Genomic DNA, 21,144 nt, shown 5'->3' on the forward strand with positions numbered 1-21,144 from the left:
AGAATAGCGTCTGGTGGACGTGGTACTGGGGAGAACGTGCAGGTGGCAGCAGCCATCATTAGTACAACCCCTAGTGATGGAGTGAGGCTGGTGTGACCAGACCCAAATACTGAGTCCACCAAAGTCTTTTCTGTAGGTGTTTCATAAGCAGAAAAACTTGTATTTTGGCCATTGTACAACATAAACACAGTGATAAAAAGCTTACCAGGCACGGTATGCCTCTCCACAGCAATAGTCTGAGGGCTCCAAACATCTGGCCCTGGCATGTTTGTGGACCATGCCAATCCTCACTCACCCGCCTCATGCTACAGATTTTTTTATTTTTTTTACAAATCTATTCAAATTTAAACCTAGCTATAAAACTCATTATATAATACAATGAGATTGTAGATGACTTCCACATGTCTACCCATCTCTACAGAGCTGTGTCCATGCTAAGATCACAGTCTTGTGTAGGGTGTAGACGGTCTATAAAACGTAATACAAATTTCAACAAATCGTTGTAAGAAGTTGGCACCTTTGGATGGGCACACCCAAAGTAGGAGAAGGAGAGTTTAATTTCCCTATCTTCTCTATTTTCTGTGTCCACGTATATTGGACTGCAGTCTGATGATTTGTAAGCCCCCATAGACTTGTAAGGGTGTGCTTCAGCTGATATAAGCTGCCACTCGCAGGATGCAGCAATTATTTTCTCCTGCTGAACTAGGCATGAGAAAAAAGTGCTGGTTGGCACTGTCGCATAGTAAAACATTGGGCTGACTGCTATCTAATATAACATCAGAGAGCGCTCGGCCGAGTCATACACTAGTGTAAGTGCTAGTGTGAGCGAAACCTAAAGGTGAGGACAAAACGCAGCAAAAACACTCTAAGGCTAGCGCCACACATCCGTGCTGCCGGCACGTGTTTGTCATTTTTTACACGTACCGGCGGCACGGAGACACTTTAACCAATGCTACCCTATTGTAGCAGGCACACACACGTAAAACCACACGGAACGTGTGTCCGTGTGCGTTTGTACGTGTGTGCTTTTTTGAAAGCGCTGACATGTCAGTGTTTTCTCCCGCAGCACGGGTGTCACACGGCCCGCACCTGCACCACACGGGTGTAGTGTGGATGCGGTCCCGTGTGACACGCACCGGAGAAACCACACATGTCAGTGAAAAATAAAAAAACATTAAGTCACCTTCTCCAGCCCTCCTGTCTCTGCCGCTGCTGCCTCTTGCTGCCGACCGCCGCTCATTATTCTCATTGAATATTCACTTCACTGCCTGGCAGCAGCAGCAGCGGGGAGACGGGAGGGCTGGAGACCGAGGATCAGCACCACAGACAGCAGCGCGGACATCAGGAAGGACCAGGTGAGTATAATAATTACCGGTTCTACGTGTGCTATCGCAGATAGCACACGTAGAACACACGTGTCCCGCACGTACCAGAGACACGTACTTACCTGCACGCAACACGCAGGGAAAATACGTGTCTCTCGGCACGTGCGTGATTTTCACGTGAGTGTGGCAGAAGCCTAAGGTTGCATGCACAGAATCAGTGTTCACAGCGTTTTACATGGTGTTGTACAGTACAAGCACAGTGGATGGGATTTCTAGAAATCCTCTGCCCACTGTGCTTGTTTTGCCCGCAGCGTAAACTGACCTGCGGTGCTGCTTCACAAGCTGCAGTATGTCCATTTATGCTGCAGAGACGCGAGTGTTCTCTGCAGGGAGAACAGAGAGAAAGACCGCAGCTGTCCGAACACTGACTGTGGGCATGGGCATCTGCAGTCTCCTGCTGACAGCAGTCACGGCCCTGCAGGTCCAGACCCACCGCATCCAGGAAGCAGCATGTCCAGATCTTGGGTACATACCCTAAAACATACTGCAGAATGGTCACAGCTCACCTCTTCCCCTTTTTTGTACAATGAACTTTGCACAGATCACAGATCACAGCTCTGGCTCAGAAAACCCCTCAATAGAAGTCAATGAGTCAGCCTGTCTATGTGTGACACCCTGTAAAAAGCAGGTAGTCACAGATAGGCCCCTGCACAACACCCTTTCCTCACTTAGGATACACACAGCCGACCTGAAACCCTAGTCACCCCCCCTTAGGGAAAGATAGACACACCAGTGGGCAGGACCAGGTGGTTGGACACGCCCACCCAGGGGTTTAGACAGACCAGGGTGGGAAAACAAGCAGATTAGTTTGGTAGCTCAAGTTGAGAGGAGTGTGTGCTGGAGCTAGGTGTAGCTCCAGCAGTGGAGGTTCAAGTTGAACGGTGCCACGGTTGGAGCCCTGGTACCTTTGGCTAGGTGGCAGACGGTGGTCTCCGTCAGCAGGAGACGGGAACATGGCTCGGCAGAACCGAGGTGGACCGGGACAGGGTTGTAGCCCGCCGGTACCGACATGGGGAACCGACCCGGAAACCGTATCACAAAGGGGGGTACGCAAACCCTGAAGCCAGGACCAGAAACCAGTGGCCTGGCTAATTAACCGATTGAGGCCAGGACTAGAGGTCCTGTCCCACCCAAAGTCCCTCATAGAAGACAACAGCCCACTGATAGGGATAGGAGATCACCGCCAGGGCCCATAGATCCCACGGGCCAGCGTCTGCGGGCACGGCTCCTTAGGCCACATCCAGCCGGGAGTGGACTCCTGAGTTCCAGACCAGGCAGTCCACCATACACAAAGTCAGTGCAGAGGAAAAGGACAGAGATCACCAGCCTGAGTGGGGGAACCTGAATGCAACCGGCCGCGGCAGCCGGCCACCAGCACCTTGGTTTACCAAAGACTCTTGTGGTTCATTTACTGTGAGTAACCAGAACGTTCCCCTGTTGTTGCTATACCCAGCACAAAGACACTGGGCCCAGGGGCAACCATCCCTACCCACAGAGGGGTTAACATCCAGCTGCCACTACATCTCCCCTGGGTGCCCCATAACAGCAGTGGGTGGCATCACAAACTTATTACGGCCTAGCCCATACATCTACGCCCCCCCCCCATTTATTCGGCGTGTCCGCGAGACGCCAGTGTCCGGAGACCCTCGAGCCACCCACTTAGGAGGTCCGGATCCAAGCAGCGGCAGCTGCTGGTACGGGGGCGGCACATATGTGGTCAATATAAAGTATATCTTTAAATGCTTTTAGCAGAAATGGAGGCAAAATGTTAGCTCCAATAATCAGAAAACAGAAAACAACAGAAAACAGAAAACAACAGAAAACAAATTCTACAATCACAAAATAAAAAAAACTGAGATGTGCCGACATCAAATACCTGAAATCTGGACTGCACGTCTGCTATATAGAATATTCTTATAGAATGAAGGAACTCTTTGCATTCATAGTCCAGATACCACATATTCACTGTTTGCATACATCTTTGCTCTTAGGCCCCCCCCCGTCACAAGTCAGTGATTCCAGTATTTATGACGCCGTTTTCATACGTAATTGAATCACGGACATACGCAGACCCATTAAAATCAATGGGTTTGCTCACACATCAGTGTTTTCACAAGGACCATGTCTCCATGTGGTGCACATGCATGTCTGTGTGTTTTGCATGGAGACAAGTCCATTTTTCTCTGGCAGCACTGATGTCACACGGACCACACAGTGGTGTGCTCCGTGTGACACATACTGGAGAAAGCACGTGTCTTTGAAATAAAATGAATTTTTATACTCACCTGTCTTCGGCGCTGCTGTCACTTTTGCTTCAGGGCCCGCTCATTATGCTAATGAATATTCACTGCACCGTGGACCCGGAAGCAGCAGCATCGGAGACAGCAGCAACGGGAACAGGTGAGTAAAAAGTTCCTGATCTCCGTATGCTATCACAGATAGCACGCAGAGAACACGCGTGTGCCAAAATAACGGCACACGAATGGCCAGACGCACCTTCAACACTGATCATGCAAAACATGTCTGTTTTCCACAGACGTGTGAAAGCGGCTTTACAGAGTGCTGCTTGCAGCTATTTACACTTGCTTTTCCCATTTGCAGGTCCTGGTCAATTTTGGGAGATATGTAAATGTCATAAATTATAGCCATGTGGCTAGGGACAATGCATTTTATATAGATATTTTGCTTCTTTGTTTTTTACTCAATGGCCAGAAGTCTAAAACCAGACAATCCTGAGCAGCATTTAATCAATAATGATTGAAGTGTGTGTGGTGCTCGGCCCGGGCACGCAGAGCTGTCCCATAATCCCCGACTTGGCACATCTGCCGCCACCACGGGACCTCACTCCAAACTCCGCTTCCCATGCAGTAATTCTTCCCATCATTAGGAGAAGAATATGAGGCTCTGATGATTGGAACGAATTGTCTTTCCCTGATTTGGCATATTGTGTGTGTATAGCAACACCAGCAATGAATTAATTAATAAATCAGGTAAAGACCATAGAGCCAGGGCCATAAAACAGCAGTTTCAGAGGCCGTTACACAGCGGGACACTTTATCTTACTGTGCTGCCTTCCAACTCGCATTAAATAGACTGGAGAGAGAAAAACACTATTGTTAGCGGAGAGCAGGGGGACCGGCGGTAAGAATTAGAAATAAGACAGGGTCTCCTCTATACTAATGGACTCCTATCATCCAGCACACAGCTACTATAGGGGGGGAAGACCGCCTAATTACTGCAAAATGAAGATAAGGTCCAGCCATAAAAACCGCATAGGACTCACATCTTCAACATCATCTCTGTAAATGAACCAGTCTAGAGATTTCAGAATATACTGTAAGCTGTATACATTATTAAGGAGATCTAGACATGATGAGGCTGGGGTACTTAGTTTTTTAAACAGTGGGCAGAATTAAGCGGGAGGGCCATGACAAAATCACATAGGCCAGGAATGTATCACGCAGTAAGGACAACTCAGTGGTGATGTCAAAGAGTTTTTATTAGGTAGGAACAGGGAGATGGAAGAAGAATGGGTAAGCAACAGGCAATGGAAAAAGTAGAAGGCAAAAGAAATCCAATAACAGTTGGCATGTTTCACAGTTACACTTGACTGATCAAGTATGTGCAGTCATTTCAGATAATTCTGAATAAATTCACTTAGCAATAACCCAACTCCGATCCTTCCATCAGGGGAGCATTAGAGTCGCCCTTCCAGGGTCATAATTATGCAATAAACAGGAAAACCTAAAGGTGTCCACTACTTGGACAATCCCTTCTCATTCCCCTTGTTCACTGCAGAAAAATAAGCCTATACTCACCTCCAGTGCAGCCGCGGGCCACCAATGTCTGAGGTCGTGTTCCCAGGGCTCACGTAACATTATGAGCGTGCAGCATTGGCTTTCTTCTCTCCTCCTTTGGACATTTTGAGCTCAAATCCTGCTCAAAGGTCCAAAGGCGAGGAGACAGACATACCGTAATCTCACTTGGGCTCCGTGAAGCGGCTTCATACATCGCTGGAACTGTGACTGCACCAGAGGTGAGTAAAGACTTATTTATTATTACTGGGACGAACAAGGAATGAGTAGGGGTTGTCCAAGTAGTTAACTGAATCGAGCATCATCTTGTGAGCCACCCTCTTACAGACGCCACATAAATTACAATGGAAATGTACCCAATACATTTGAGTACATCTTGTGACATTGGTGCACAGCACCTGAAAGATGCAACAAATTCATTGCATCTTACTCCAGCGGACCCTTCATCAAAATTGATGTGCAAATGCTAGTCATAAGGCCCCGTTACACGCAACGACATCGATAACGAGATGTCATTGGGTTCACGGAGTTTGTGACGCACATCCGGCCTCGTTAGCGACGTCATTGCGTGTGACACGTATGAGCGACCGCTAACGATGCAAAATACTCACCAAATCATTGATTGTTGACACGTCATCCATTTCCCAAATTTCATTGCTCGTTCTGGACACAGGTTGTTCGTCATTCCTGAGGCAGCACACATCGCTACATGTGACACCCCAGGAACGATGAACAACACCGTACCTGCGTCCTCTCGCAGCGAGGTGGGCGTGACTTTCATGCGGCTGCTCTCCGTCCCTCCTCTTCTATTGGACGCCTGCCGTGTGACGTCGCTGTGACGCCGCACAAACCGCCCCCTTAGAAAAGAGGCAGTTCACCGGCCACAGCGACATCGCTAGGAAGGTAAGTATGTGTGACGGGTCCTAGCGATTTTGTCCATCACAGGCAGCGATTTGCCCGTGACGCACAAACGACAGTGGCGGGTGCGAACGCTAGCGACATCGCTAGCGATGTCGCAGCGTGTAAAGCCCCCTTAAGTGTTGAGACCTGCACCATTTGGGGGAATGTAGGGGCTGTAGCCATCAACCAAGTGCCTTACTCCTTTGCCACTCCTCCGTGACCACACAGACTGGTGTGCAGTCTCATAGATCATATATGATCCCGTACCCTGATATCCTGGTTTTGTAAAAAGAACCTATCACAGCTGAAGCACTGGACAGTCAACTGACGGCTTCTGCCTCTTTTTGAGCAATCTGTGTGGGGAGTTCTTGCACCATTTACTACTTCTGATGAGTCTGTGATATGTTGAAAGTTTTTGGACATAGGATGTATAAGCTTTTATGTGTGCTCTGTGCATTGAATCACCTCATTCTTCTTCTCTCTGCAGTGTTGAGACCATAAACGACGGGAATTTTCACATTGTGGAGCTTGTAGGTCAGGATCAAACCCTGTCACTAATAGTGGATGGAGGAAACCCTAAGACCATTACTAATTTGTCCAAACAATCTTCTCTGGGCTTCGACTCTCCGCTTTATGTAGGAGGTAAAAGATATTGGTTTGTCATGTCACAGATAATAGGTACATTTATTAAGCGCCTGTCACTGTGATTTATATGTTTTCTGACCCCCGCAATCACACATCAAACTCTGGCTGAAGTGTATTGATCCAACTGTGGGAATGGATTTCACCGCTGGTTTGTTAGACTAATCGACTTTAGACTCAAGAGAAATGGAAGAGTAAAGATGGCCGGTATACTCTGATGTACAGTCATCTTCAGCAAGGTTTATAATGAGGCACTGAGGCCACAAAGCACGTTGGAGATCACCATCAGGATGGTTTCCCGACAGGGACCTCAGACATATACAACATAGGTTTAATAGGTGGCAAGTTCATGAAGCTCGTATATGATAAACAGACGGCAGTGTCAGCCATCATCTAATGCTTAATCTGCCACCTTATACACTGAGATGAACCGTTTTGGACAATTCTCTTATGTTGGAGGGGTTCTTTGACAACAAGGTAATAGCAGAGTTGCTGTAATCTATAAGGGAAACTAGTAGAAAGTGTTCAATACCATTTGTAGTGTCAGAGCAAAGGAATTCAACTGGCTGTCCATGATGCTCAACCATACCAGGTGCTGACAGATGCTTTTTATGGCTGCTTTCCTTTATGGCTAAAGGCATAGGGCATCTGAATGTGGGTCATTCATCAATTAACTCAAAAATGCCTGCTAGTGTAGTTGGGTATGGGTTTTCTAAAAGCGGCAATCTGTCACGCCAGTGATAGGTAGCAGGGACAGAATGCTAAGGGTCCCTAGGCTAATCCCTGTCCTCAGGATTACACCTGAAGGTAGAGATGCCTGAGTCCCGTACCTTGATAAGCTTAATGGTATAAATTACTTAAATGTGCCCCCCCACCCACCTCAAGGAAGCAAAGGGGTAGGAGAGCAAGGAATCACACGTCCAATTCAGGCACGGCAAGAGGTATGACAGGGCTCCAAGAGCTTCTACAGTTAGAAGCTGGGCTAATGCTAATACCTCTACTTAACAGAAACGAGCTCCTCCACTGTAGTCCAAAATAGAAAATCTATATCCGGCATGGAGTGAAACCAGGGGCAGGTAGACATAATGGAAGGGAGGTATTAGCACAAGCTGTAGCTGAATTCAAGGCCGAAAATTCTCAGCCAGAAGGGAAAACAGTCAAGTGAGCGCTACAGAAGACCTGCAATCGATTAAACGCTGAGCCTCCTGAACCCAGGGTCCCCAAAGGTGACATCAGGATGCGGCACACTCATAACAAAATTGCTTTGATCAGGCAGAAGTAGGTTTCAGCATTTCAGCAGTGGAGATAGATGAGCGTGCATGCCATTTACTGTAACTTTTGAATTTGATGCAGGTTTCCATATCTCAATATTTTTTATAGAAGGCATCCATTCAAGTCTGTAGCTGGACTAAGGGGCCCCATGCACAATAGATATCGATCAGCCAACAGCTATTTTGGCTGATTGTTTTCCCCGCAGCTCTCTTTTCAGAATCCTCCATAGATGGGAGTGCTCAATCTGCCGAGCGTTCCTTTGTTCTCTACATGAGCCACCACTAGACTTCCCTCTTGCCAGGTTTTCAAATAGAGAGAAAAAGATTTGCAGTCTGAAATTGGACATTGCCAGTCCCTTATCAAAAGGCCCCCATGCATTTCAGTCTTGTGGGCCAAGTTGCCGACATCGGCAAGTTCAGCCAACATAAATCTGACATGTATGGGGGCCTTAAGCATAACTCATTGGACATGTCTGGTTACAATACTTTTCTAAGCCTTTACTACTTTTACTACTTACCATCTAATGTGCTTCATCTTCTTTATACTGTATTAAGGTAAAAAAATAAAGAATAAAATCAAAATAATGGTTCACTCGTATAATAGCTCTCTACCTAGCAACAGTATAGTTATATAAAAACGATGATTGGCATTTCGGAAATATCTAAGCTATTAACCAGGCTCAGCTCTCCAGCTGCTCTCCATCTGATGTGACTTCTGGGCTGAGTCATAGGGCTAAACTGCAGTATTGCTATGGGCTGCATACTTCTACTACAAAAACCAAGGTGTTGCCTACATCACACAAGAATATAAGATGAGATGTGAAACGTAATATATGTTAGTTTTGCTCACATCATGTAAGATTTTTGGTATGACGTGCACTCTTAATTATCAAGTAGACACAACTGTATTTTTTTATGTGTTTTGTAGTAACACCGAGTGCCCAGGGCAGTCTTGGAAATACAATATGTTCCATGCAGATTTTTATCCTGGCTGAATTGGGACTAGAGAAGAGCGAATTTGATGGATTTGCTCGAAGGCCGATTTCACATTGCGTTCTGACCTTTGTTCAGTGGTCCCGTCAGGGCTTCCGTCCAAACACCCCACCCCACGAAACGGGTTTCGGACGTATGTGCCGATGAGGCCATTGACTATAATGGTGCAGACGGAGTCACCTTGTGCTCCATCGTGCACCATTTTTGAGAGTGTACGCTTTCTGGAAGCGAACAGCCAGACGCAGTTTTCTATGTCTGGGTGTCTGTCTCCAATAGGCGTATACTCCCGAAAATGGTGCACGATGGTGCAGATGGTGACTCCATCTGCACCATGAAAGTCAATGACCCCTTTGGTGCATATTTTAGAAACGCGTTTTGCAGGGGATTTGGACTGAAGCCCTAATGGGACCACCAAACTGAGATCACAATGCATTGTGAAAGGGGCCTAATTCAGCAGGGAAATTTTAGATTTGAATCAAATACAATCAATGTAATCAATGTGAATCCATTGTACCCAGATTGCTGCTAAAAGATGTTTAAAAAAATGGGAAAAAATAAACTTGGCTTCCCCCATACCTATCGTACCACCGATCTGGTCTTCTATTCAGTCCTCACTTTTTGGCGCCTCCAGCACAGACTAGACCTTATACCGACATACGTCACCCAGTGTTGTGTAAGCCAGACGCGCCAAAGACTTAGGAGCAGAAGACTGGATCCGGAGGGAGTATCAGATCAGTGGGACAGGTTATTTTATGTTAGAATTTTTTAGTTTAACGTCTAAAATTAATCCAACAAAGTGGTCACTGACAAGCCATCATTTTGATAGATTCCAATTTTTCTTTTTTTGTGAAAATTTTAGCAAATTCAATTTGTTTTTAGTTGACTTGCTCACCTCTAATTAGAAGCCGTTCCCTCCGTGCAGTGGCAATCATTGAGTATTTCTAATATTGGTCTTGTTTGTGTTGTGTGGTGCATATTTAATGCTGTGCCTTCTGACAATGCAGGAATGCCCATAAAGAACAATGTTGCGGTACTTCGTCAGTCTCCTGGACAGAATGGCACGAACTTCCAAGGCTGCATAAGGAACCTGCACATAAATAATGAACTGCAAGACTTCAAGGTGTTCAATCTGCAAACAGGAATAGTCCCGGGGTGTGAACCCTGCCATAAGAAAGTCTGCGTACACGGAACATGTGTTGCCACCAGCCAGTCGGGGTTCACCTGCGAGTGTGAAGGAGGCTGGATAGGACCCCTGTGTGATCAGCAGTCCAACGACCCCTGCCTAGGACACAAGTATGTGGGCTTCTTATTGGTGCATTGTTATACAGGCAACTTTATTGAGGCAAAGGGTGGTGTTTGTACTTGTTTCGAGAAGGGTTTTGATCTTAAATTAGTTTTTCATTGATATTGGAACAAAAATTGCAAAAAGCAGTTTATGTATTGCTAAGTGTCTGTGCTCTGATTCTTCTCTGTTCAGGACGTCACTGCTCCTCTGCCTTCCAACGTCCAATTTGCTGGGGGACAAGAGTCGCGGGCGGAGGAGGGGACGCCGCGCTCTCCCCACTGCTCGGGTCCGGCTGCCGCGGCTGCTGCGGCCTGCTGCTGCTCGGTGGCTCGAGCGATGGGCCGGATCCCGGGGACTCTGGCGGCGCTCCTCGCCCGTGAGTGAAAGGGGGGTTGTTTTGGGTGTGGGGATTGTGGATTGTCCGTGACGCCACCCACGGCTGTGGTGATTTGTTGACACCACCGCTGCTCTGTATGGGGATCCCGGGAGTGATGGTATGGAGCAGCTGGATGTTAGTCCTCCCCTCCGTGGGTAGGGGGGTTGGTTGTCCCGGGGCCCAGTGATGAGGTGGGTGATGCAGGGCTTGGTGGGGTGCAGGGACGCGGGGGCAGCTCCGTGCCTTGCGGCACTGTGGTACTCACTCAGCCTGATGCGATGACACAGTTCTCGGTAAAACACACGGCTGGAAAGACGGTTCCCACGGACAGCTGCACTTGCTTTCCCCAGTAGGTGACGGTGACGGTCCCTTTTTCCTGCACCTAAGATGGTGATGGTTGCGATGGGTTCCCACCGGTAACCCGCTCCCCGGCTTGGATATGGGCCGGAGGAGCCCTACTTTTCCCGCAGGCGCTGGCCCTGAGAAACTGGTGCCCTGGCGGTGGCGGTGTCTCTCTGTTACGGTTGGACTGTTGCCTTCAATCGGGACTTGGTTGTTGGGAGACAGTCGTCCCCTTCACTGACGGATTTGGCAAATTATGGCGACTCGTAGCCTTACCGGGATCTGAAAGGCCCCTGCCCTGGTGCTGACTGCTCTTTGTATACCGCTCCGGTACCGCCGGGCCACCACCCGTCCGCGGTCCTTCCAGCAACTTCCAAGCAGTCACCCCTGCAGACAATCACTGCCGTCTGCTGACCTTGCTGTCTCTCAGCCCGGGGCACACACCCGGACTAACTTCAGGCTTTCTTAACTGTCACTTTTCCTTTCCTCAGCTTCTCTCCTTTGCTCCTCTACCACTTCCTTCCACTTCACTGTTTACTCCTCTCCGTCCCTAGCTGGACTGCCTGGTTTTCCCGCCTCCAGAGCTGTGAACTCCTCGGTGGGTGGAGCCAACCACCTGGCCCACCCCCTGGTGTGGACACCAGCTCCTGGAGGAAGGCAACAAGGATTTTTGGGTTAGCTTTGGTGTTCCTAACTGGGGTGTAGGGTGTGGTGGTGTCATGACCTGTGACCCCTGGCTTGCCCAGGGCGTCACATTCCCCCTTAGCAAAATGCAGACCGTCCGCGGGCTGCCCGTCCAACACCGGATTTATTTTCTGTAAATATATAAAAAGGTAAAACGGTAAACATAACAATTTATGACCTCATCCCACATCGGGAGGCACATTTCTTAAACGTTGCAAAACGGTTTACGGTTACGGTTTCCGCTCTCTCCCACCCAAGCAACCTGGCCCTGATGCTGCCCCTAAAACCCAGGCAGCACCCCTTGACCCCAGTCCAGCACAAGTCACCCGAGCGGGATCTGTCCTTCCCCTCCAGAGGGTAGCCACCGGTCCCTGTGGTGGCTGGGCCCCAGCCGGCTCTACTGCGGGCCCTCCCTCCAACCTGCCTCTCCGAAGGCGGCACTGCGGAAACGGTAACGGTAAATCAACTTATTTACAAGCCACTAACGTCTGTGGTTGCCCTGCAAGTTCACGGGCTTGTCCATAGAAAGTCCTCCATGCAACTTTTTAAACGGTCCCCATGGGGACAACGGTGCCGGCAACGGCCGGTTTTCTCAATCACGGTAGGACAATCAGGTGACTTTCACGGTAATCATCTTGCTTATCATCATTTTTAAAACTTGCAAACATAACACACTTTGGTCCCAACGGGGACGGTGCAACGGTGCTCCGCTGCCATTACTCGGAGTCTTCCTTCATATTCATGCAGGCATGCACATCCACTCTACACCCCTCTCGGGCATCGATCTCCCTGTGCAGCTGCTGTTGCCGCCGCTCCCAGCCGGGAGCACTTTCTGTCTGCTCCGGTTCAGCATGTGCGGGGGACGGGCCCAGCCAGAGTCCCTCCGTGTCGGCTACGACCGGCACCTTCAGTAATGAGGGACCCCGCTGTGACATGGCCTGCTCTGCCTCCTGGCAGCTGCATCCCCGCCGTGCCTCCAGTGCATCTTTGCTGATGACTTCAGCCTTCGGCTTCTTCCATTGAAGCGGATCAGGGTGGTCACGAGCTTCTGCTGCAGGTCGGTCCACCGGGGCGGATTGGCAGGGTACTGCTACCGGTGGTGATGGTAGCGGGCCTAGTGGCGGGGCAGCAGCAGCCAACACGGGTAGCGGGGGAGGTAGCAGGGCGAGCGGGTATGGACCGGGTCCCTCAGCCGCGATGACCGACCCACTAGGGGCACAGGGGCGTGGGTCACTTACCCTCCCTTCCAAGACTCCCTCCACCTCGCGTCTCCGTGTGGCCGCCACCACTTCCGCCATGTTGGCCTCCCACTCCTCCATGAGGAGCTGCATCTTGACCTGCAGACGGCTGCTTAGCTGGACGGTCCGGACTTCCACCCACGCTGCGGGGCCAGGCGCGGGGACCATGGTGTTGTCGGTCGGACTCAGCATCTTTAGCAGCGGCCCCTTCCAGGAACCAGTCAATGTCCTGGCGTCCCTGCTTCTATAGCTGCGTTCACATGCAGCCAGCCACCATCGCGTCCCCCTTAGCTTCTTTCCGGCCCCTCATCTATCGGGGCGGGGTTTTGGCCTTCGCGCCTCTGCTACTCGAGAAGACGCTCGAGCGGGAACTCTTCGCGCCAAAGATGGCGGCTTCTGAAATTTTTCGGCCGGACACCTACGGCGGTAACAAGGCGCACCTCTATCAGACGGCAGAGCGGTAAGATCCTGTTCGTGACGCCAAGTTGTCGCGGGCGGAGGAGGGGACGCCGCGCTCTCCCCACTGCTCGGGTCCGGCTGCCGCGGCTGCTGCGGCCTGCTGCTGCTCGGTGGCTCGAGCGATGGGCCGGATCCCGGGGACTCTGGCGGCGCTCCTCGCCCGTGAGTGAAAGGGAGGTTTGGGTGTGGGGATTGTGGATTGTCCGTGACGCCACCCACGGCTGTGGTGATTTGTTGACACCACCGCTGCTCTGTATGGGGATCCCGGGAGTGATGGTATGGAGCAGCTGGATGTTAGTCCTCCCCTCCGTGGGTAGGGGGGTTGGTTGTCCCGGGGCCCAGTGATGAGGTGGGTGATGCAGGGCTTGGTGGGGTGCAGGGACGCGGGGGCAGCTCACACAAGCACTATTGATTGAGTGACACATAGGGCAAGCAGCATTTTTTTGCTGTTGGTGCGATCCAGATCTGCTCCTTTGATGCTATACCAGGCTGCTTTGCATCGTAAAAGTAATGGGACTAACGCTGGCCGAGATCAGTAGCTATCCGCAAGCTCCAGTGATCCTGGTCAGCTTCAGTGCAGTGCTTACAAGCTTAGTTGGAAAGAGCTTCTAAGCACTGCACTTCCTCGGTCACCTCTCCTAGGCAGCAGCAGTGGTCGGTCCCCTTGACAAAGCGAAATAAACTGAAAACTCTACCAGAAATGTAGTGATAGTAGGAGCACAGAGATACTGTAGATAGAAATGGTAAGTAAATTGCAAACTGTTTAAAGTGTTGGTCACAAGTTGTAATGGTTTTTTTTTAACTCCCCAAATACTACTTGCTGGGTGGTCCTGCAGTACCCAGGAATTGACCGCAGATTTCAAAATTTCTCAGAACCCTTTACAGGTCCACAAACCTCCCTGCTGTGTTTTCATTGGCAATTAACTTGTGTAGTTTTCTGTGCTGTGAAACAGCAGCAGCTGAGCAGCGTTAATATCAAGTGGGGACACTAGGCCTTCTGAGCTTAGTCTTCTGCTGCTTTCACAAAGACAAGCGGTACTGACACATAATGGAGAGTTTAGGCTTTCTGTGCTCAGTTGTCTGCTGCCTTTCCAGAGCAGTGCCGATAGTGGGGAGCTTAGGTTTTCTTAATTCAATTAGCTGCGGCCATCAAAATAATGAGCTGTGCCGATAGTGGGGAGCTTAGGCCTTCTTACTTCAGTTGGCTGCTGCTGTCACAAAGACGAGAAGTTCTGATAGTGGGGAGCTTAGGCCTTCTTAGTTCAGTTGGCTGTTGACGTCATAGAGACGAGTGGAGACGATAGTGGGGAGCTTGGGCCTTCTTACTTCAGTTGGCTGCTGCTGTCACAAAGATGAGCAGTGCCAATAGTGGGAAGCTTTAGCCTTCTTCTTTCAGTTGACTTGTGCCTTAACAAAGATGAGAAGGGAGGATAATTGGGAGCTTGGGCCTTCTTAGTTCAGTTGGCTGGTGTCGTCACAGAGACAAGTGGTGATGATAGTGCGGAGCTTGGGCCTTCTTAGTTCAGTTGGCTGGTGCCATCACAGAGATGAGTGGTGACAATAGTGGGGAGCTTAGCTCTCAGCTCAGTTGTCTGCTCCATCACAAATACGAGTGGTGCTGATACATAGGGGCGATCATCGGCCTTTTGAGCTCACTCGTCTGCTGCCGTCACAAAGATGACCGGTGTCAATAGTCGGGAGCTAGGGCCTTTTGAGCTTAGTTGTCTTCTGCCATCATAAAGATAAGTGGTACTGATAAATAGTCAGGAGCTTAGGCATTCTGCGACTGCTTGTCTGCTACTGTCACGTAGGTACATCTCAGGCTATCACATTAATAAAGTAGTTGATCTCCGGCCACTAAAGCTTTGGACGCTATATGTGACGCCCTGGACTAGCCAGGTAGTCACATAAAGCGCCCCGCATAACACCTGTCCCTTACTAGGTAAAACCAGCCAACCACATTAAACCCTAGTCACCTCCCTCAGTGCTTGATGTTCACACCAGGGGGCGGAGCCAGGTGGTTAGCCACGCCCACCGAGGAGTTCACAGGTCCTGAGGCAGGAAAAGACAGTCAGTTGAGTTTTGAGTTTGTAGAGGAGTGGAGTGGAGTGGAGTTCAAGTCTAGAGGCACGCCTGTGCCCAGGTCTGCAGCAGTCTGACAGGTGCCAGGGTAGGAGCCCTGGTACCTTTGGTTAGGAGTTATACGGTGGCCTCAGCCTGCAGGAGCCGGGAAGACGGCTCGGTGGAACCGTGGTGGACCGGGACAGGGTAGTGGCCCGCCGGTACCGACCCGGGGAACCGACTGGAAACTGGAGCACAAAGGGGGGTACTCAGATCCTGAAGCTAGGTCCAGAAGCTACTGAGGACTAGCTAATTAACTGATTGAGGTTAGGACTTTAGGTCCTTTCCCACCCAAAGTCCCGACTGAAGACAACAGCCCAACGAGGGGGATAGAAAGCCACCGCACAGGCAGAGAGATCCCACGGGCCAGCGTCTGCGGGCAAAGGGCTCTCCCGATATCCACCAACCGGGTGGGGGACCAGACGCAGCCGGCTGCGGGCACCAACCACCATCATCTTGGTTTACCAGAGACTTGTGTCTGTCACTAATCGTGAGTACAACAGTGCCCTCCGGCTGCGCACCTCCCTGCACCACCCATCACACAAAACCCAACAGGTCCTTGGGCCAAAATCCCTACCCACGGAGGGGTTAACATCTTGCTGCACAACATCTCCCCCGGGTGCCCAGTAACCGCAGCGGTGGTGTCCACCTTCACCACAACCTGTGGGTGGCGTCACAAACTTAAAACACGGCTCCGGCCGTACACCTACGTCCCCTTAAAGAGCCAGTTCCCCCTTCAGATCGAAGAGGACCACGGGGCCCCCGGGTCCAGAGACGCTCGAGCCACAACCCGGCGAGTCCGGACCCAAGCGGCTCGGTTGCAGCCGAGCATGGGGCGGTACATATACACTTTGGTAACAGAGATTTCTGTTCTGGGACATTCAGCACAATATTGTAAGCAACAGGCCTTTTAAATCAATAGCTCATTGCATAGGATGTTGTCATACCATTAATACCGATTATGACATAGAAAATGTCTTTAAAAATATATTTATCATATAAACTTGAATTACACTAGTTGATTTTATTTGGACACTTTCCACTTAACAGGATTCTGTGAGCAATACCAAAGCAGTAAGAGATTATGGAAATCACAGGTGGTCAGAGATTACCACATATGTATCTATGATATACATGAAGATCATATTGCCGGGATTCCTCCGGGGTAGTTTCACACTCATTTCATACACCGTGTAGTGTCCTGTGGTGCTCACTGACAATAATGTGCTAAGATGCCATGCTGATTAGATTGGATCAGCCTCACGTGTTTTGTCTTCACTGACTATTATGGCTCATGTATTCTACATGAAATGTATATGATAAGAGCTGTCCTATTACTGAGATGTGGCAATACTATGATCCTGACCTCTTAACCCTTGTTATACTGCAATCAATCACAAGCCCTTGTGATAGCCTACGTATGATGGTATTAAAGGTCCCATACACTTTAGCGTAATATCTGCCGAACCCGCTGATCTTCTTGTCCTCGGCTATCAGTCTAATGTGTGTGAAGCTTTCTGACTCTCCAACATATGATGTCGGAGAGATAGCTATCTGGTATACCCAATTTGCGACAACTGACCCATTTGTTCTGAATGAGATACAGTCATATGAAAAAGTTTAGGCACCCCTATTAATGTTAACCTTTTTTCTTTATAACAATTTGGGGTTTTGCAACAGCTATTTCAGTTTCATATATCTAATAACTGATGGACGGAGTAATATTTCTGGATTGAAATGAGGTTTATTGTACTAACAGAAAATGTGCAATCCGCATTTAAACGAAATTTGACAGGTGCATAAGTATGGGCACCCTTATCAATATATTGTTTTGAACACTCCTAACTACTATTTACTGAATTACTGAAGCAACTAAATTGGTTTTGTAACCTCATTGAGCTTTGAACTTCATAGGCAGGTGTATCCAATCATGAGAAAAGGTATTTAAGGTGGCCACTTGCAAGTTGTTCTCCTATTTGAATCTCCTATGAAGAGTGGCATCATGGGCTCCTCAAAACAACTCTCAAATGATCTGAAAACAAAGATTATTCAACATAGTTGTTCAGGGGAAGGATACAAAAGTTGTCTCAGAGATTTTAACTGTCTGTTTCCACTGTGAGGAACATAATAAGGAAATGGAAGAACACAGGTACAGCTCTTGTTCAGCCAGAAGTGGCAGGCCAAGAAAAATATCAGAAAGGCAGAGAAGAAGAATTGTGAGAACAGTCAAGGACAATCCACAGACCACCACCAGCTTCATCTTGCTGCAGATGGTGTCAATGTGCATCGGTCAACAATACAGCACACGTAGCACAAGGAGAAGCTGTATGGGAGTGATGTGAAAGAAGCGTTTCTGCAAGCACGCCACAAACAGAGTCGCCTGAGGTATGCAAAAGCACATTTGGACAAGCCAGTTACATTTTGGAAGAAGGTCCTGTGGACTGATGAAACAAAGATTGAGTTGTTTGGTCATACAAAAAGGCGTTATGCATGGAGGCAAAAAACACGGCATTCCAAGAAAAGCACTTGCTACCCACAGTAAAGTTTGGTGGAGGTTCCATCATGCTTTGGGCTGGGCGACCAATGCCGGCACCGGGAATCTTGTTAAAGTTGAGGGTCGCATGGATTCAACTCAGTATCAGCAGATTCTTGACAATAATGTGCAAGAATCAGTGACGAAGTTGAAGTTACGCAGGGGATGGATATTTCAGCAAGACGATGATCCAAAACATCGCTCCCAATCTACTCAGGCATTTATGCAGAAGAACAATTACAATGTTCTGGAATGGCCATCCCAGTCCCCAGACCTGAATATCATTGAAAATCTGTGGGATGATTTGAAGCGTGCTGTCCATGCTCGGTGACCATCAAACTTAACTGAACTGGAATTGTTTTGTAAACAGGAATGGTCAAATATACCTTCATCCAGGATCCAGGAACCCATTAAAGCTACAGAAAGCGACTAGAGGCTGTTATTTTTGCATAAGGAGGATCTACAAAATATTAATGTCACGTCTATGTTGAGGTGCCCATACTTTTGCACCGGTCAAATTTTGTTTACATGCGGATTGCATATTTTCTGTTAGCACAATAAACCTCATTTCAATCCAGAAATATTACTGAGTCCATCAGTTATTAGATATATGAAACTGAAATAGCTGTTGCAAAAACCCAAATTGTTCTAAAGAAAAAAGGTTAACATTAATAGGGGTGCCCAAACTTTTTCATATGACTGTAAGCCGCCACCAAAGGAGCAGTGACTTATCTGCAAATCGGGTGCTCTAGTGTATGTAGGAGTTAAGAGATATAGGTACCAGTCAAATGAGTGGTCATCGAACTTTAGCCATCTATTGTGTATTGCGTCCCTATAGGGATGATCCTTGAGGATACTCAGATGTGTTGGCCATTTGGGTCTCTATTTCTAAGTGTCACGCTAGGTATGGGGAAGTACAAGTGCATGGAGAGAGAGAGGGAAACCCTGTGTGTAGGGTGAGGGAAGATCGTGACCCCTGAACAAACCTACTTCTGGTCAATGGGGTCTCTTACCACCCTAGATAGGTTCGCCAAGCCGCATACCTGACCCTAGGTAACCCTAGTGCTGGGCCTAAATAGAGAACAGATGGGATGAGCTCTTCGTCAACCCCACTAAACACTAGAGAAGATACAAGAGGGACACACAAGGGGAAAAGATGAACTACTTATCATTAGATGACTCAGTTAGAAATTCAGCAGAGCTTTAAGCAACAACACCACAGTGGAGTACAAACCACCTGCTTGTACGGCTTGAAGTAACTGAAAATATCACCAGCACCAGTCCAAAGGAAGGAAAGGGTATTTAAATACCAAGGGAATACTGATAATCTACAGATGGGTGGAAGTCGAGCTTCTGCTGGGTCTAAAAGGGAGAGAGATGAAATCAGGAAAGCAGGAACAATGAAAGTCAGGGAGCATTCTGCGCAGCCAGACTCTGTGACCTTCGATGGCCAGAAACGACATGACTGTCTATCACCTGTGAGAAAACCGTGACACTAAGGGGCACTTTGCACACTGCGACATCGCAGGTGCGATGTCGGTGGGGTCAAATAGAAAATGACGCACTTCCGGCATCGCATGCGACATCGCAGTGTGTAAAGGCTGGATGATACGATTAACGAGCGCAAAAGCGTCGTAATCGTATCATCGGTGCAGCGTCGGCGTAATCCATGATTACGCTGACGCGACGGTCCGATGTTGTTCCTCGCTCCTGCGGCTGCACACATCGCTGTGTGTGAAGTCGCAGGAGCGAGGAACGTCTCCTACCGGCCTCACTGCGGCTTCCGTAGGATATGCGGAAGGAAGGAGGTGGGCAGGATGTTGACATCCTGCTCATCTCCGCCCCTCCGCTCTGATTGGCCGCCTGCCGTGTGACGTCGCAGTGACGCCGCACGACCCGCCCCCCTTAACAAGGAGGCGGGTCGCCGGCCACAGGGACGTCGCACGGCAGGTGAGTGTGTGTGTGAAGCTGGCGTAGCGATAACTTTCGCTACGCCAGCTATCACCACATATCGCTGCTGCGACGGGGGCGGGCACTATCGCACTCGGCATCGCAGCATCGGGCTGCGATGTCGCAGTGTGCAAAGTGCCCCTAAGATGCCGTAAACCTTTATGTGTTGATCTGAGCATTCATAAATATCCCCATTTCTAACCCCTTAATACATTTAAAGGCCTCTTGCGGTCCAGGAATTTACATTACTAAGCATGTAGGGGTGCCCTCATCCAGTGCAATGAAGCTTGGGTCATCCACTTAGGTATTCATGGGATCGTTCCCCAGCTCCATCCTACATTGTGCAGTTGGACGCACTCTACCGCCAGTGTCTGCGCATGCGCTGAATGCTTTCGGCAACATCCAGTGACACTATGGAATTTATAAATTTAACAGACTTCATAGCATCGTTAATTGACCAGATCTAGAATTTGTCTAAGGGGCACTTTGCACACTACGACATCGGAAGCCGATGCTTGCGATGCTGAGCGCGATAGTCCCCGCCCCCGTCGCAGCAGTGATATCTTGTGATTGCTGCCATAGCGAACATTATCACTACGGCAGCTTCACACGCATTTACCTGCCCTGCGACGTCGCTCTGGTCGGTGACCCACCTCCTTGCTAAGGGGGCGGGTCGTGCGGCGTCACAGTGACGTCACACAGCAGGTGGCCAATAGAAGCGGAGGAGCGGAAATGAGCGGGACGTAAACATCCCGCCCACCTCTGTCCTTCCGCATAGCCGGCGTGAGCCGCAGGACGCAGGTAAGCTGATGTTCCTCGCTCCTGTGGCTTCACACAGAGCGATGTGTGCTGCCGCAGGGGAACGAGGAACAAAATCGTACCGTCACGGCAGCGCAATTATGAAAATGTCGGACACTACACCGATGATACGATTACAACACTTTTGCGCTTGTTAATCGTATCAAAAAGGATTTACACACTACGATATCGACTGCGACGCCGGATGTGTGTCACTTTCGATTTGACCCCACCAACATCGCAGCTGCGATGTCGTAGTGTGCAAAGTACCCCTAAAAGTAATCCACAAATTGCAGATGAACCAATTTGCTCCCCTCTTTTCATTAGCAGAATTCCTCCAGTACCGCTCTTC

The 21,144-nt window shown here is 49.2% G+C and overlaps 1 protein-coding gene across 3 annotated transcripts in view; it reads left to right on the forward strand.

Moving 5' to 3' along the window:
• SLIT2 (slit guidance ligand 2) overlaps positions 1–21,144 on the forward strand; it is a 474,993-nt gene that overhangs the window by 442,494 nt on the left and 11,355 nt on the right. For all 3 annotated transcript variants that reach the window (XM_075346920.1, XM_075346918.1, XM_075346919.1), the window contains 2 exons: positions 6,588–6,742; positions 10,011–10,299. In XM_075346920.1, coding sequence (XP_075203035.1) covers positions 6,588–6,742; positions 10,011–10,299 — 444 coding nt within the window. The remainder of the gene's footprint in view (positions 1–6,587; positions 6,743–10,010; positions 10,300–21,144) is intronic.

Source organism: Anomaloglossus baeobatrachus, chromosome 1 (genome assembly GCF_048569485.1).
Source record: "Anomaloglossus baeobatrachus isolate aAnoBae1 chromosome 1, aAnoBae1.hap1, whole genome shotgun sequence".
In the NCBI taxonomy this organism is placed as follows: domain Eukaryota; kingdom Metazoa; phylum Chordata; class Amphibia; order Anura; family Aromobatidae; genus Anomaloglossus; species Anomaloglossus baeobatrachus.